At 49.6% G+C, this 13,180-nt stretch overlaps 7 protein-coding genes across 7 annotated transcripts; 3 read left to right on the forward strand and 4 right to left on the reverse strand.

Moving 5' to 3' along the window:
• Window positions 1-599: 599 nt before the first annotated feature.
• Window positions 600-2,375, reverse strand: BKA55DRAFT_695380 (cytochrome P450; the record flags this gene model as incomplete). The annotated part of the gene is made up of 5 exons (XM_046200147.1): window positions 600-782; window positions 836-967; window positions 1,015-1,629; window positions 1,686-2,041; window positions 2,096-2,375. The coding sequence occupies 5 exons, from the start codon at window positions 2,373-2,375 to the stop codon at window positions 600-602; spliced, it is 1,566 nt and encodes a 521-aa protein (XP_046044196.1).
• A 247-nt stretch (window positions 2,376-2,622) lies between these two features.
• Window positions 2,623-3,403, forward strand: BKA55DRAFT_580367 (uncharacterized protein). The gene has a single exon (XM_046193950.1). It carries the CDS (start codon window positions 2,872-2,874, stop codon window positions 3,343-3,345), a length of 474 nt encoding a protein of 157 aa, XP_046044197.1. The 5' UTR covers window positions 2,623-2,871; the 3' UTR covers window positions 3,346-3,403.
• Window positions 3,404-3,907: 504 nt separating this feature from the next.
• On the forward strand, window positions 3,908-5,531 carry BKA55DRAFT_742584 (uncharacterized protein). Its single transcript, XM_046201510.1, has 4 exons — window positions 3,908-4,290; window positions 4,350-4,443; window positions 4,497-4,765; window positions 4,817-5,531. The coding sequence occupies exons 1-4, from the start codon at window positions 4,255-4,257 to the stop codon at window positions 5,363-5,365; spliced, it is 948 nt and encodes a 315-aa protein (XP_046044198.1). The 5' UTR covers window positions 3,908-4,254; the 3' UTR covers window positions 5,366-5,531.
• Window positions 5,532-5,759: 228 nt separating this feature from the next.
• Window positions 5,760-7,320, reverse strand: BKA55DRAFT_580371 (uncharacterized protein). Its single transcript, XM_046193951.1, has 3 exons — window positions 6,289-7,320; window positions 5,968-6,234; window positions 5,760-5,915 (listed from the first exon to the last, which is right to left on the reverse strand). The coding sequence occupies exons 1-3, from the start codon at window positions 7,306-7,308 to the stop codon at window positions 5,784-5,786; spliced, it is 1,419 nt and encodes a 472-aa protein (XP_046044199.1). The 5' UTR covers window positions 7,309-7,320; the 3' UTR covers window positions 5,760-5,783.
• Window positions 7,321-8,233: 913 nt separating this feature from the next.
• Window positions 8,234-9,506, reverse strand: BKA55DRAFT_580373 (uncharacterized protein; the record flags this gene model as incomplete). The annotated part of the gene is made up of 6 exons (XM_046193952.1): window positions 9,241-9,506; window positions 8,887-9,193; window positions 8,783-8,838; window positions 8,498-8,736; window positions 8,333-8,433; window positions 8,234-8,285 (listed from the first exon to the last, which is right to left on the reverse strand). Coding segments are annotated over exons 1-6 (951 nt in total), but the record flags the coding sequence as incomplete, so codon positions are not given.
• A 630-nt stretch (window positions 9,507-10,136) lies between these two features.
• BKA55DRAFT_695385 (uncharacterized protein) lies at window positions 10,137-10,907 on the forward strand (the record flags this gene model as incomplete). The annotated part of the gene is made up of 1 exon (XM_046200148.1): window positions 10,137-10,907. One exon carries the CDS (start codon window positions 10,137-10,139, stop codon window positions 10,905-10,907), a length of 771 nt encoding a protein of 256 aa, XP_046044201.1.
• Window positions 10,908-11,508: 601 nt separating this feature from the next.
• On the reverse strand, window positions 11,509-13,050 carry BKA55DRAFT_695386 (carotenoid oxygenase; the record flags this gene model as incomplete). Its single annotated transcript, XM_046200149.1, has 1 exon — window positions 11,509-13,050. The coding sequence occupies one exon, from the start codon at window positions 13,048-13,050 to the stop codon at window positions 11,509-11,511; it is 1,542 nt and encodes a 513-aa protein (XP_046044202.1).
• Between the last annotated feature and the right edge of the window lie 130 nt (window positions 13,051-13,180).

Consider the following 13,180-nt stretch of genomic DNA (forward strand, 5'->3'; position numbering starts at 1 on the left):
CTAGCACGATAGGAATGGCACAGACACTGAGGTCATGGGTGCGGAATGGCCTAGTCGACGCGGCTGATAGCTTGATTGATGTGTCAGAAGAGGTTGGAAATAGCGTTATATGGGAGGCAGAGGAGGATGACCTAGACGCTGGGAAGTGAGCATTGGGGGACTCGACGCGCGTGTGATGTTCAACATCTTCAATTCAACGCCATCAATTCAATCTGGAGATGCAGTGGTTCAACTCCACGGGCCAAATGCTGAGTAAGCTGTCAACGCAACGCCACCCGAGGACGAAATTGATGGAATTGAATTGATCGCCAGCCTGGATAGGATGCAAATCCAAGTGAGGTTTACAGTACACAACTCAGCCTACGAGGTATGTATTTCTTTTCAATCTTTTGAACCTGATTTCGGATTCATAAATACAAGGTATGGGAGAATGGGCATGGGACATTCGGACAACAGTGATATAAACACGTTTCTTGGCAAATATATGTGGCATAAATAATTTTGAAAACATGAATGCTCCTTTACGACTCGTGTAGGATGAGATAATGGTAACAGCCATTTGGTGAGTGCCAAGGCATAGTGTATGATGCCACTGCTCCTTATGCTCGCACCTTGAACCGGCCGTTGTAATGAGGATACACGAACCACGCACAGAAAGTGTCCAATGGTTTGTCTGCGTCCTCAATGACAAGATCAAACTTGCGGACAATCTGAGGCACCATCTTGGTCAACTCCAGCAGACTAATGTTCCTGCCAATGCAAGTCCGGGCACCAGCTCCAAACTACAACGAGAATTAGTCTTCTGAGATATTCTGAAAAAGAGGAATTAACTTACTGCAAACATCATAGAGTCCATAATGCTCGTCTTCTCGTCACCCAGCCAGCGCTCTGGCCGGAAGACTTCAGGGTCTGGACCGTAGATTTCCTTGTCGTAATGTAAGACCCATGCGTTAACGCCGACCTCGGTCTGGGGAAGAGTTAGTATGAACCCATGATAAGCTCGTGATCACATACCCCTTCAGGGAAGTAGATTCCCGATAGTTCCATGCCGCCACGAGGCACAACACGAGGCAGAATCGTTCCGACGGCTGGGTGGATACGCAGAGTCTCCTTGATAACAGCTTGTAGATACGGCATGTCCTGTGCTTCCTGGAAGGTAACGGGGTCCGAGAGGCCGCCATCCGCTGCTTTCCGGTCGATCTCCTCTCGCAGCTTCTTGAGTTTATCTGGGTTCTGGAACAGGTAGTAGAGAGCGGAACTCAGTGTCACGGCAGTGGTGTCAGAACCGGCCCCGATATTGCTGCCGCATGCGTCAAGCAGATTGGGCGTTTTGAGACGACCTTCAGACTCCCCTTCCAGAAGCTTCTTCAAGAATGTATCATACTTGGTGGAGCCCTTGACTGTGGATTTGGCGTTTTCTTTCCGAGTGTTGTCGATCTGTTTGAGGGCATAGCTGACAAGCGTTGAGGTGTTGGACGTCATACCCAATGCAGTAGCGATGCCGATGAGCCATGGGACCAGGTTGGGAACGATGCCCCAGAATGCTAAAAAGTCATTGGCCTCCCGAATGCCCTTTATCATCCCGGTGGTATCTCCCTCGTTCTCCATCATGTTGAAACTCTTGTTGAACTATATCGCATTGGTTAGTCAATCTCCTGAATGGTAATGATAGGAAGGGGACTAACCGTAATGGCGCCAATAACATCAAAGGCATAGTATTGCATCCAGTGAGGAATATCAACCAGACGGCCTTCTTTAGCAAACTCGTGTAACTTGCGGACGCACACATGGGTCATTTCGTCTACAGCAGGCTCATAAGATACCATGGACGACATGGTGTACATCGGCGAAATCTTCCTTCGCCTCTCCTTGTGCAGACCATTGTCTTGGATGGCAAAGATGTTTTGCTCGTGGACGACCGGGCTGAGCAGTGGACTGTAGTAAGTTGTCTTGATGTATTTGCCTCCTAATTCATAGACCTTTTTGACATCTTTCGGCTGACTAAGACTGTACCGGTTTGGTCCTACTCGTACAACGGGGCCTGGGTATCTCAGGGTTAGAGAGGATGTCGGGAGGTGCTTAAAAAAGGACTAACCGTATTTCTTGTGCAAGCGGATGAATTCTTGATTTGAGTGGCCTTGTTTGACCACTCGATACTCCCACCAACGTGTGACACGAGCCAGAAACGGTCCGGGAATACTTCTCAGAGGTGAGAGGAAGAAGCTGTAAAGCAATGCGATGAAGTAGTAAGAAAAGGCGAGACCGAAAAGAGTCAACGGAAAGCCAGCAGCGACTGCCTTGGCATCGACATGCTGCAACCTTGATAAGATGGCTTGCACCGTCGGGTTACTCTCAGCATCTCGTAAGAATGCCATAATCGGTGTTTGAGAAGGCGAAAATAATGTTTGATGGAATTGTAGCGTATCTCAAGTTGGTGAAATATCCGATAGGTTTTAACATAGGGCAGTCAAGGAGATTGCTGATATGACTGAGCGAGATCAAGTATGCGCGACACCATGGGAGGTCAATCTCGGTGGGATTATGGATGCCGGTGGGGTTGCTCATGACCACATAGAATCTGCTCCGAGCTCTTTCATCAATTGTCTCATCTACGAGCGAACCCTTCGATTAGAACTAGCGATCTCCCCTGGAGTGATCCCCACCGGTATAAGCGTAGTATCTGCTTCTGGCTAATTCATGCTCATCCCCACCGACATAGGAATTTCCCAATGCTTATCCAAACATTATCTCCGCCTTAGCCTCCAATAGATCAAAATGACCTTAAGGTGTCCAACTAGCTAAGAACCCTTGTCAACTACCTGCCCTTCTGCCAAAGCCTCAAACCAACTCAAACATACACCGCAGCACAACATGGGCGACTACACAGCAGAAATTGAACAGATTTATGCTGGCCTAACCGACCAGCCTCCTCATACCGAGGAGCAGAAAGTGATGGCCAAGAAGATCATCGAACTTCATTTAGCGACCTTCAAATACTATGACTACAAGAGAACATTCGAGCTCGTTGATGAGAACTACAAACAGCATAGCCAGATGGTCTCAGACGGCCGCGACTCTATCATTGAGGCATCCAAGGTTCTGAAGTCAATCGCCGCAAAACACCGGACGGGTCCGGGAGAACCGCACTTCAACATGATGTTCAAAAGGATACTGGTTGATGGAGACTACATTGTGGCCCAGATCTTTTCTGAGCGTTGGCCTGGAGACGCGGGCGAGCATGTCTTTGACCTTTATCGATGGAAGAACGGCAGGGTTGTAGAGCATTGGGATGTTATTCAGCAGGTTGATGCGGCAAATATTAAACATGGTAACTCTGCTGCTTAGCTCTAGTGTATCAGATACTAGGAGTGTGTCAAAGCCGGAGGGTTTATGGATGTATATAAAGTCGGAAAAACGTTCTATGAAGATGAACAGACATTCAGTACCTGCTTTGCATTAGACATTTTAAACGTACCCCGCTGTCCCTCTCCCTTAGCCACTCAACAACCGTTAAGCGCTGTGTCGCCAGAGTCTACAGAGCTAACTTCGCATGTCTTAGCCCTTTGCAGTAGTACCAAGCCAATCGTATAACAGCGATACATAGCCATTGCTAACAACCTAAAATACTAAACACAAAGCAGATATTTCACATAGCAATGTTAATACAGCCTCTTCAGGGCACAGCCAGCTTCCAACCTAAACGGAGACAATAAACTTGGCAGACTCAAGAGATGGATGGAATGCAGTATACTGGGTTGATTCTCTAGCCTCTACTTAGCGTTAGCTGGGTGGAGTGCCTTTCTCCGTATCATGACGGAGGCGGGGAAGGGGAAAAAGGGCGGGGCCCCGCACATAGCTAGACCATCTTCGGGGTCCGCTTGAAACCCCGGGCTTATCTTCGTACCAGTCCGGACAATTTTCGGACTCCGAGAACCCGTTTAACGTGATGAAGTGTAATTGACGAGCCAAGGCGTCTCAGTATACGAGAGTGGTTCATTGAATACACTGCCATCATCTCGAAGTGGTATTCAAGAGGGTCGCAGTGAATCTCAGATCCTGTGGATGGAACGAAACACCGACTCGGTGGGCACGGTGCGCCGGTGAGATTGACGCTAAACGAATTTACCAAGTTAGCAAGGATAAAAACAAACCTTATCAGCCCATGTAAAACCCGCCGCCAGTAAACCTTTGCTACTCATCCGGTGCCAAACTTTAGGCGTAGTATTGTACCTTATTTCTGTTACAGTAACATCCATGTCGACTCAAGTCAAGAACGTCGCACTGATTGGTGTATGTATACACAATGGCAACCCAATTGAACTTCAAACATAATACTGAACAATTCACAGGCCAGTGGTAACCTTGGAGTTGTCATCCAGGACCATTTCCTCGCCCAAAAGGACTCACCTCTCCACCTCTCCGTTTTGACGAGGGAAAACTCTGGTGCCAAGTTCTCAAAGGGCTTGAATGTCATCTCGACGGACTACAGCCCCGAGTCTCTCGAGCGAGGGTTGAGAGGACAGATGTAGTCATCATGCTCCTCCCCCCAGAGTCCACTGTTGACCATGAGTCTGTCATCGACGCAGCGGTAAAGGCAGGCGTTAAGCGCTTCTTCCCCTCTGAGTACGGCGTTAGAACCTACCACCCAGCTTTTGCCGACAGCGTTTTGCTCGCGACTAAGAAGCGATCTATCGTGAAGCATCTGGAGAAGACCCAGGATATCATGAGCTGGACCGGTATCATATGCAATCCTTGGGTCGACTTTGTGAGTCTTGTCATAGTAATATTAAACTCAAAGGCTGATTGAAACTTATAGTGTGTAATCGATGGACTTTTGGGCTTTGACATGAAGGAGCGCAAAGCGCGCATCTACAACGGTGGCGATGTCCCATTCTCCACGGGTCTCCGTGACTTGGCTGCCCAGTCTCTCTACGCGCTCATCACCAATCCGGAGCGTCTCGAAGAAGCAAAGAATCAGTACATCCACGTCGCCTCCTACACAGTGACGCAAAACGAGATCCTTGATGTCGTGAAAAAGCTGACCGGCCAGGAATGGCAGGTCGAGAATGCCACCTCTGAGGGAGTTATGCCAGAAGCCCTAGAGGACATCAAAAAAGGCTTGAACTGGGGTCTGGGCCACCAAGTCCAAGCTATTCTTTTTAGCTACGACTCGGAAGGCCATGGTATCGGTGATTTCCGCCCCTTGGGGATCTGGAATGAGAAATTGGGCCTGTCGAAAAGTACACTGGAGCAAGACTTGAAGGGCCCTCTTACGGGTGATTGGAAGGGGTTTGTTCACAGGCAGCCGGACGAGCTTCCCAACTATGAGCTCAAAAGGGATCGCCATCGCTCGACAGGCCTGTAGACCCTCGACTGACAAGGATTTCTCTATAGAACTTGCTCTTGAAACGCACTTTATGTAGGCGCAGATCTCATGATAGTATGCAACATGTTTGTTTCTTGTCGCCGCTCAGCAATACCTCGAAGTAGTACCCAGAGATATTGACCGAAAGGGTCTGTTATAATACAGCCATTATTCTAGTCATGACTTAACAAGTAGCTAGAGGCATGCTCTAATATAGAGCTTGAGACTCTGGTGAGAAAGGTTGTGCTCTGTACCGTGTATACAGCTAATGTTGGGTCATCACTGTTACGTAAATTATCCATAACGAGTGATGTTAACCGTTGTATCACCCAGAGCATTCATCGTAGTGGGGAAGATCACCGCAAATCGCTATATTTAGCTGATAACATCATGGCTTCTTAGGTAGTCTAATGACACTCTACAGCCTGCTTCCCAGGCCTTTCTTGCCATCCAAAACACTGCTGAACCCCCGATAGCCAATGAACGTCTCTGAAGGATCCCACTTGTTCCTGATCTCAAGCCATTTCTTCAGCGCAGAGTCTGTCATAACCTTTACACTAGTTAGAATTGAACTTGAACCACTAAATAATGACGAGACCTACCTTTGGCTTTCTGTGCTTCACGTTGAAATCGGCCACATACACACCACATGACACTTCATCAGCCTTGGTATACGCATCTAGCAGCCATTTGTCTACCGCCGCATCCTGCTTGGGGTCCTTCCAGCAGCACATTGTAGAGACATAAGCCTTCTGAGGTAGGCTCAGAGCCTGATCAGCCTCGTCGGGGTAATAGTCCATCGGGCACAAGGTGCCAGACGAGAGACGAGATGGCAGGTCGTACAGAGCCGGCGTGATTGCGTCAATAAGCTGTATGATCAGTGGTTAGCATTAAATTCAAGGTTCAAGACTGGGAGCACTTACCTCGTCATCCGAAGCTTTGGGATCGACGAGGATACTGTCCACGTTCCACCTCTCGCCATTGCCCTGTGGCTGGAAGCTTTCCTGAAGACCCCAGAGCTCAACCCAGGTCCTCTCCACCAGCGGGACGGTCGTAACGATATACTTCTTGAAATCTTCGGGGAACGTCTCTAACGGACTCGCCAATACTGCAGCCTCATCCAAGGAATCGGCAAATATGGTCAGGTTGATGGCAAAGAAGACGCGCTTGGCCGCTGATTCGTGGCCTCCGTTAGGGTCATCCTTGTCGGCGAAGAATGTGCAGTAGAAGAGATCAACACCATATTTGGGCACCTTCCTGGACATTTCAAGTGTCCACTTAAGTAACGGCTTGAAGATATCGGTGGAATCGACGATGACGGTCTTGTCAAAGAGCTTTCTCGTTGGAATCGTCTTGACCCAAATCCTCGTCACAACTCCAAAGAACCCCTGTCCACTGCCTGGAGCCGCCCAGAACAGGTCAGCATTCTGAGTCTTATTGGCGATAACAGCCTCGCCCTCCGAAGTGACGACTTCTAGCTGGGTGACCCAGGTAGGTGCAGTATAGCCCCAGCCGCGCATGAAGCAGCCCTGCCCACCAGCAAGCAGGAAACCACCGACCGCGACGGATCGAGAGTGGCCAGAGGGGAAGAACCTGCCGCGGGCTTCGAGGAACGTGGTCACATCCTCAACCCTATGGCCAGGACTGACGGAGGCGATGCTTGTTGCGGCATCGTATTCGATATCCTTGTTCAAATTGCGCGTGTCGATGAGAAGACCGCCTTCCAGAAGCGCGTTGCAGAAGAACAGGTGGCCGCCTGAACGAATGCCAATCTTCCAGCCATTCTCTCGTGCCCTCTTGACGGCGGTCACGACCTCGGCTGTAGTGGATGGGATGGCTATTTCGGTTGGATGGATATCGGGGACTCGTCCGTTGAAGAACTTGCGGCGTGCTTGGTCGTAGCCTTCAGAGTCCTGGGACAGGATCTTTGGAAGTGAGGCCATGATGAAGATGAATGTGAGGGTCGGTAGGAGTTCTGATAGAGAATTAGTGAGATATGTGGCTAAGTTACAAAGAGTTCAAGTTATTTAAAAGCCAATGTGATGGATGTCTCGGATGCATTGTCTTCGGTACTTCGTTGCGGGCAACGTAAATGTCGTGGAAAACCCACCAAGTAGCCACTTGTAAATTGAGTGGGTTCAGGCGCTGGGAACGCCCACCCAACCCCGCCGTGAGCTGTGTTGGATCATCACCTGTGCTAGCAGCCTAAAGTTTAACGTACGTTATGGCCAGTAATCACCCATTTATATGGAAAATACAGCAGACGACGTACTGTAATTAAACATATGACCGGTCATATAATGTCGATGAAATGGGTAGCAACTGAGAGGATTAGGATGACTGAAGAAAATACGCGCGATGCCTTAATCTATGCCATTTGGTACAAATATTATATAATGGTATTAGATCAATCAATTAAGCAATGTACTGTAGTTGGAACGCTCCCCGGAACAGAACATTTTACCATTGAAAACTGTGGTACAGGCTCTAGCGTCACTACCATCTGAAACTAATCATCTTAGAATATTCGTTTTCCTTGGCTATTTAACCACATCGAGGGCGTAGGCCAAAATGTTGACAGCATGCAGTTGAATGCAATAAATAAGTTTAGCTTTACAAATTCATTTATAGCTTCCTGGTGGATAGCTTCCGCCTACTCTAAGTCCCTCGCTATAGCCAGATCGCATCAGTATTGCGTAGATTTCTAGCGTTGTTACTAAACTACAGATCCTTAATGCTTTCCCACCTCACAAGCTTGACCGGGTCCCCTGACCGTTGATTGATGATGTGGTCTTCACGCCGATCTTCTCCAACTGATCCCCCAGTAACATTAGTTTACGTACAAAGAGGGAAATGGAAACAACTGACCTCAGCGACAACATCATATCCGTAGACAAAGTCTTGCGCAGCTGGATCGATCCTGAAACGAAAGTCAGCACCATTTCTCCAGGCATGGGCGGCACCTACCAGTAAAACGGATAGCCCGGCTGCTGATCGTAGAGCTGCGATTTTGCAAGACGATCCCTAGCTTCTTGCTCAGGGCCGTCAGGTAAGTGATTGATGTGTCTCTGTAGTAGATATTAATCATCAAAGTTCCTGATTGAGTATTTATTGTACTTGTCATAAGCTTACCTGCTTCATGCTCCACTTCTGCAACGCGCTGCTCCGAGGAATTCTCAGGCTCTCATACGTCTTCAGGGCTTGAGGAAGCTGCTCTCTCGTGTTCACCTTTGAGAGGACGATGCCCAGTGCAGCGCCATCTTCGATGGCAGAGCCAGCTCCTTGTGCCATGTACGGCAGCATTGGGTGGCAAGAATCGCCCAAGAATGCGACGGTGGCTTCTTCGTTATACCAACGCTCCAGTTCGTCGACTATCATGTGTTAGGTGGTGGAGAGCAAAGTTTCAGTCGCACTTACGATGCATAAGCTTCCATTTATCAATATTGTCCACTTGGGAGAGAAACTTCTGTAATCTGAAAGGATCAGTCGATGTCTGTCGTAGATGATGGCTACTGACTCACAGCGGATCCCACTTCTCAAAGATCTCCCTCATTTCAGAGAGGTCGCCAGACATCTTGGCCACGTTGTCTGGCAAATTATCTGGAACTAGAAGAACAATGTTTGCCATGGTGTTGTTCTTGAGTGGGTAGTAGATGGCATGGCATTCCGGGCCAGCCCATAAACAAACACGGGGCTTGTCAATAAATTCGCGCAGCTCAGTATCTTGAATGTCCTCCTTCTTGAGAACAATGCGGTATGCAAGATCTCCGGTAGCTATAGGCTGGCTGGGCCTACCTAGAACCTTGGACCGGGTCTTGGACCAAAGCCCTATTATGTATTAGATAATGCATTTCTGAGGGTTTGGGGAGGCTCACCATCTGCAGCTATCACCAAATCCCCGGTGATCTTGTCACCCTTGTCTGTTGTTAGCTGCGGAATAGCAAGATCTACATCAGTCACCGTTGTACCGAACTCGAAGCGGATACCGAGGCTCTTGGCCCGCTCAAACATTGCAAGCTGTAGATCTGCCCGGTGCATATCCCAGTAAGGTGACTTGTACTTGCTGAGCATTTCAGCAGCAAAGTTTTGGCGGTGACCAAGGACCTTGCGACCGTCGAAGCGACGGATGAGGAACTCCTCGGGACTGCTGGCCAAATGCTCGAGGCTGGGCTTCAAACCCCACCTTAGGAGAAGCCGTGTAGCATTGGGTGTAAGTTGAAGTCCTGCGCCGATCTGAGTGGTTCAACAAGTCAGTTTCCACTGTATAGAATCACAGGAATACCCTGAACTAAACGTACCTCCGCTAGCACAGGCGCTGATTCCACAACCAGAACGTCATGAGCGGGCGACTCTTGCTTGATGGAAAGGGCGGCGGCGAGCCCACCGAGGCCGGCTCCGATGACAACAATATTAAGAGGCATGGTGACTTTTGGCTTGTTAAATCTCTGCAGAGCTATCATTTGGATGCGAAAGACCTCATTCGACTCGCCATGGCTTTATAAATGGTTGTCAAATCTGGTTCTAAACCTCTACTCCCCACCCGGGTGGGTGCTACTTTACAGCAGTCAAGCTAGCCACCACCCAAGCACTGATCTGACAGCTAATAAGATGCAAGTTCAGTTAACCATTTTATCTGTGTCCCCCATCGACAACAAACATTCATGATATATAGACGATATCCCGGAGAATCTAACCCAGATCATAAATACATCCATCTAATTCTCCAACTATCACCATTTCTCTTCCAAACCTGACTCCAAACCCTTTCAAAATGGCATCACTGGCTGGTAAGGTGGCTCTGATCAGTGGCTCATCAGCAGGACTCGGAGCAGCCATTGCTCGGGAGCTATCCAGCCGCGGTGCCTCTGTGGTCACCAACTACCCCAACCAAAGCGAAAAGGCAAACGCGGACAAGGTTCTCCAGACCCTCAACGGGCCCGGAAAAGCCGTAGAGGCAGACCTGTCAACACCGGAAGGGCCGCAGGTGCTAGCCGATGCGGCCGCAGAAGCTTTCGGCAAAATCGACATCCTTGTCAACAGCGCTGGCATCAATCGCCCCACGTTTCTCGACGATCCCGACGATGAAAAGGTCTACAAGACATGGCACGATATCGTCAATCTCAATGCCAGAGGTGTCTTCTTCCTCACCCGCGCTGTTCTAAAGTATCTGTCGCGAGAGAACTCACGCATCATCAATATCGGTAGCTCTGTGTCGCGCACTCCAGGGCCGGAGTCTAGCATCTATGCGGGTACTAAAGGACTTGTTGAGGTCTATACTCAATGCTGGGCGACAGAACTGCCCCGGAAGTACGGATGCACCGTCAATGCTGTCGCTCCTGGGCCTGTTGGAACAGATGCCTTCAACGCTGCGCCCAGCTTCGTGAGAGAGGCACTGCAGCCCATCATAGATGCGACTCCTGTCGCTCCACGCGTCGGTACGCCTGAGGAGGTAGCATGGGCTGTTGCGACTCTGGCTGAGGAAAGGGCGGGCTGGATCAACGGGGCCTTTATTCCCATCAACGGAGGATCCAGTATATTTTGAATTGGCATGCGTAACTAGATTGATGAGATAGGATTTAGGCTCGACTCGCAATACATTACCACCTAGATGGAAAGTTTGCGAATGGTTCTTGAACATGTCAATCCTGGATAGCTCATTTTCAATATTCGCAAGTCAAGCAAGATGAAATAAAGCTTTTAAGCGTGGCCCAAAAAGATAGCCACTAGCGAGCAAGCATAAAATATTTCTTTACAAATCTAACAAGATATCGCCGCGAAACTGCCTACTCGAATCATGTCTTCGCGCACCTAGACCCGGGAGCTGGAATGGGAGTCTTACAAGCCATCTCCCAACAAAGATTGCCATAACACAGAATTTACTGAGATAGTACTATGTACTCGCTATCTTTCGCAATACACACGGTCAAGATCTCGCTACGAAAGTACTTGTATCCGTTTATTTAACTTGGTAGAACCTCGCAGCAGTTCCTCCTCCTTGCATGATATGCAACCATGCCTTAAAGACATTGGTGACCTGACAAGACATTAGAGCGCACGAAGAGTTAAAAACGAGTTCAAAAGAGATACATTCTGTTAAGCCAAGCATATATAGCGACTACCTACTTCCCATTCACAGTTCCATTCTACTTTCGCGCCTCGCTCGCCTCCCTGGCTGCATCAACATCCTTTCCGTCCACCCAACTACCATGAAGTCCATCCATCAACTTGAACGGCAACTTGATCTCAGCAAGAGGACCTCGGGTGATGTCCGAAGCCTCAAAGAGCAGCAGGACATTGCGACCCTCGCGATAGCGATCAGCCACAACGAGGATATAGCCATCCTCGTCGTCAGCACCCTCATGTCTCGGAACAAAGACGGGCTCTTGGAACGTGGTGTCGTCACCGTGGCGGTAAGATTGCATGTCTCCTGTCTCAAAGTTGTAGCAAACCAGGGTGTTGAAGCCAACATTGCCTTGGGCCGTCTCGTGGTCGTTGAGCTTGACTTCATGCGTAGGATCGACCTTAAGAATCCAGACGCGGGAGTATTTCTTGCCCAGAAGACGATCGTCTATGCGACCAAATTCGTTGACGCCGGTGACAAGAATAGCCTCAGGGTGGATCATCTTATCAGTACTACCGTTGGGGTCAAATCGGTAGCGGGTGATAGGTGCCGTGACTTTCCTAGGGTCGGTGAAGAACCTCTCGCCCTTGGTGTTGGGGAAGAAGGGGAAATGGACGTCGGTCCAGACGTTGGCATCTAAGACAAGCTTTCCGTCCTCCTCATAGGCGTTGATGGTGTGCGAGTAGCAGCCCTGGGGAGTCTTGAACCACTTCGCATCCTCGGGCTTGGCGCCGCGGCGAGGAATAACGCCCAGCAGCTGGTAGTCCAGAGTCTCATCCCAGTAGAAGTGGTCGCCGCCGTTCTTCATCTGCTCCAGGCTGGCCTTGAGGCCGTTGACAGGAAACACGACCCAGTTGTCGGTGGCCCAGAAGTCGTGGATCATGCACGGCCAAGGCGCCTTGAACCAGACCTCTTCAGAGAGCTTGCCGTGTTTGTCGACGGTGAAGGAGCAGATGTCTGGTGATGCGTCGCCAGCAGCCTCATAGGAGTAAGAGACCAACTCTCCCGTGGCTGAGTCTGCCTTCGGATGCGCAGTGTGCGTGGGGCAACGGAGCGTGCCGTGGTAGTCAATGTAGCCGAGGGTCTCAAGAGTGATGGGGTCGAGTTCCATAGGCGGCGCATCCTCCTTGAGGGCCATCAACTTGTTATCATGGAATACAACATGGGTGTTTGCCGTGGTACCCTTGAGAACATTCTGAACGCGTGGATCATCTGTGTACTTGTTGCGATATCTGCCAAAGAGGGCACGTCTAGCTTCACGCTCAGCGATGAGTTTAGGGGTGCGCACATAGCGCTGCTTGAAGTCAACGTGACCATCCTTGATGTAGAATGAGCTGACGTTGCCATCACCATTGAGCGGGATTTCGGTTTCCGCAAAGATGGGTGGGAATGCATGATCGGGCTGGACGCGGTAGAAGGCGCCGTGGATGGTGCTGGGGATTTCTCCTATGACTTCAAGCTCGTAGGCATCTGCCTCGAACCGCAGATGGTCCTCGTTCCACTTGCTCATAGCATAGTGCTTGGGGAAGCGTGTGCCTGGGACTCCTGGAACAACATGTGCCATGATGGGCGAGATGGGACTTGATAGTCTGAAGAGTTGTGTTGATGAGAATGTATATAGACACTGCAAATGCCAAAGTAGTACTTGTATTTGTGCGTTTTGTAATGTCTTCTCAGAAGAGACTTGAACCTTT

Source organism: Fusarium redolens (assembly GCF_020744475.1).
Source record: "Fusarium redolens strain MPI-CAGE-AT-0023 chromosome Unknown BKA55scaffold_18, whole genome shotgun sequence".
Taxonomy (NCBI): domain Eukaryota; kingdom Fungi; phylum Ascomycota; class Sordariomycetes; order Hypocreales; family Nectriaceae; genus Fusarium; species Fusarium redolens.

Bases quoted from the DNA above. Each gene is read 5' to 3' on its own strand.
- BKA55DRAFT_580367 (XM_046193950.1), top strand. From the start codon at position 2,872: ATGGGCGACTACACAGCAGAAATTGAACAGATTTATGCTGGCCTAACC.
- BKA55DRAFT_742584 (XM_046201510.1), top strand. From the start codon at position 4,255: ATGTCGACTCAAGTCAAGAACGTCGCACTGATTGGT. The intron at 4,291-4,349 runs GTATGTATACAC...AACAATTCACAG, and splicing joins AGAACGTCGCACTGATTGGT to GCCAGTGGTAACCTTGGAGT. The intron at 4,444-4,496 runs GTGCCAAGTTCT...TACAGCCCCGAG, and splicing joins TTTGACGAGGGAAAACTCTG to TCTCTCGAGCGAGGGTTGAG.
- BKA55DRAFT_580371 (XM_046193951.1), bottom strand. From the start codon at position 7,308: ATGGCCTCACTTCCAAAGATCCTGTCCCAGGACTCTGAAGGCTACGAC. The intron at 6,235-6,288 runs GTAAGTGCTCCC...CTGATCATACAG, and splicing joins CCAAAGCTTCGGATGACGAG to CTTATTGACGCAATCACGCC. The intron at 5,916-5,967 runs GTAGGTCTCGTC...ACTAGTGTAAAG, and splicing joins TGAAGCACAGAAAGCCAAAG to GTTATGACAGACTCTGCGCT.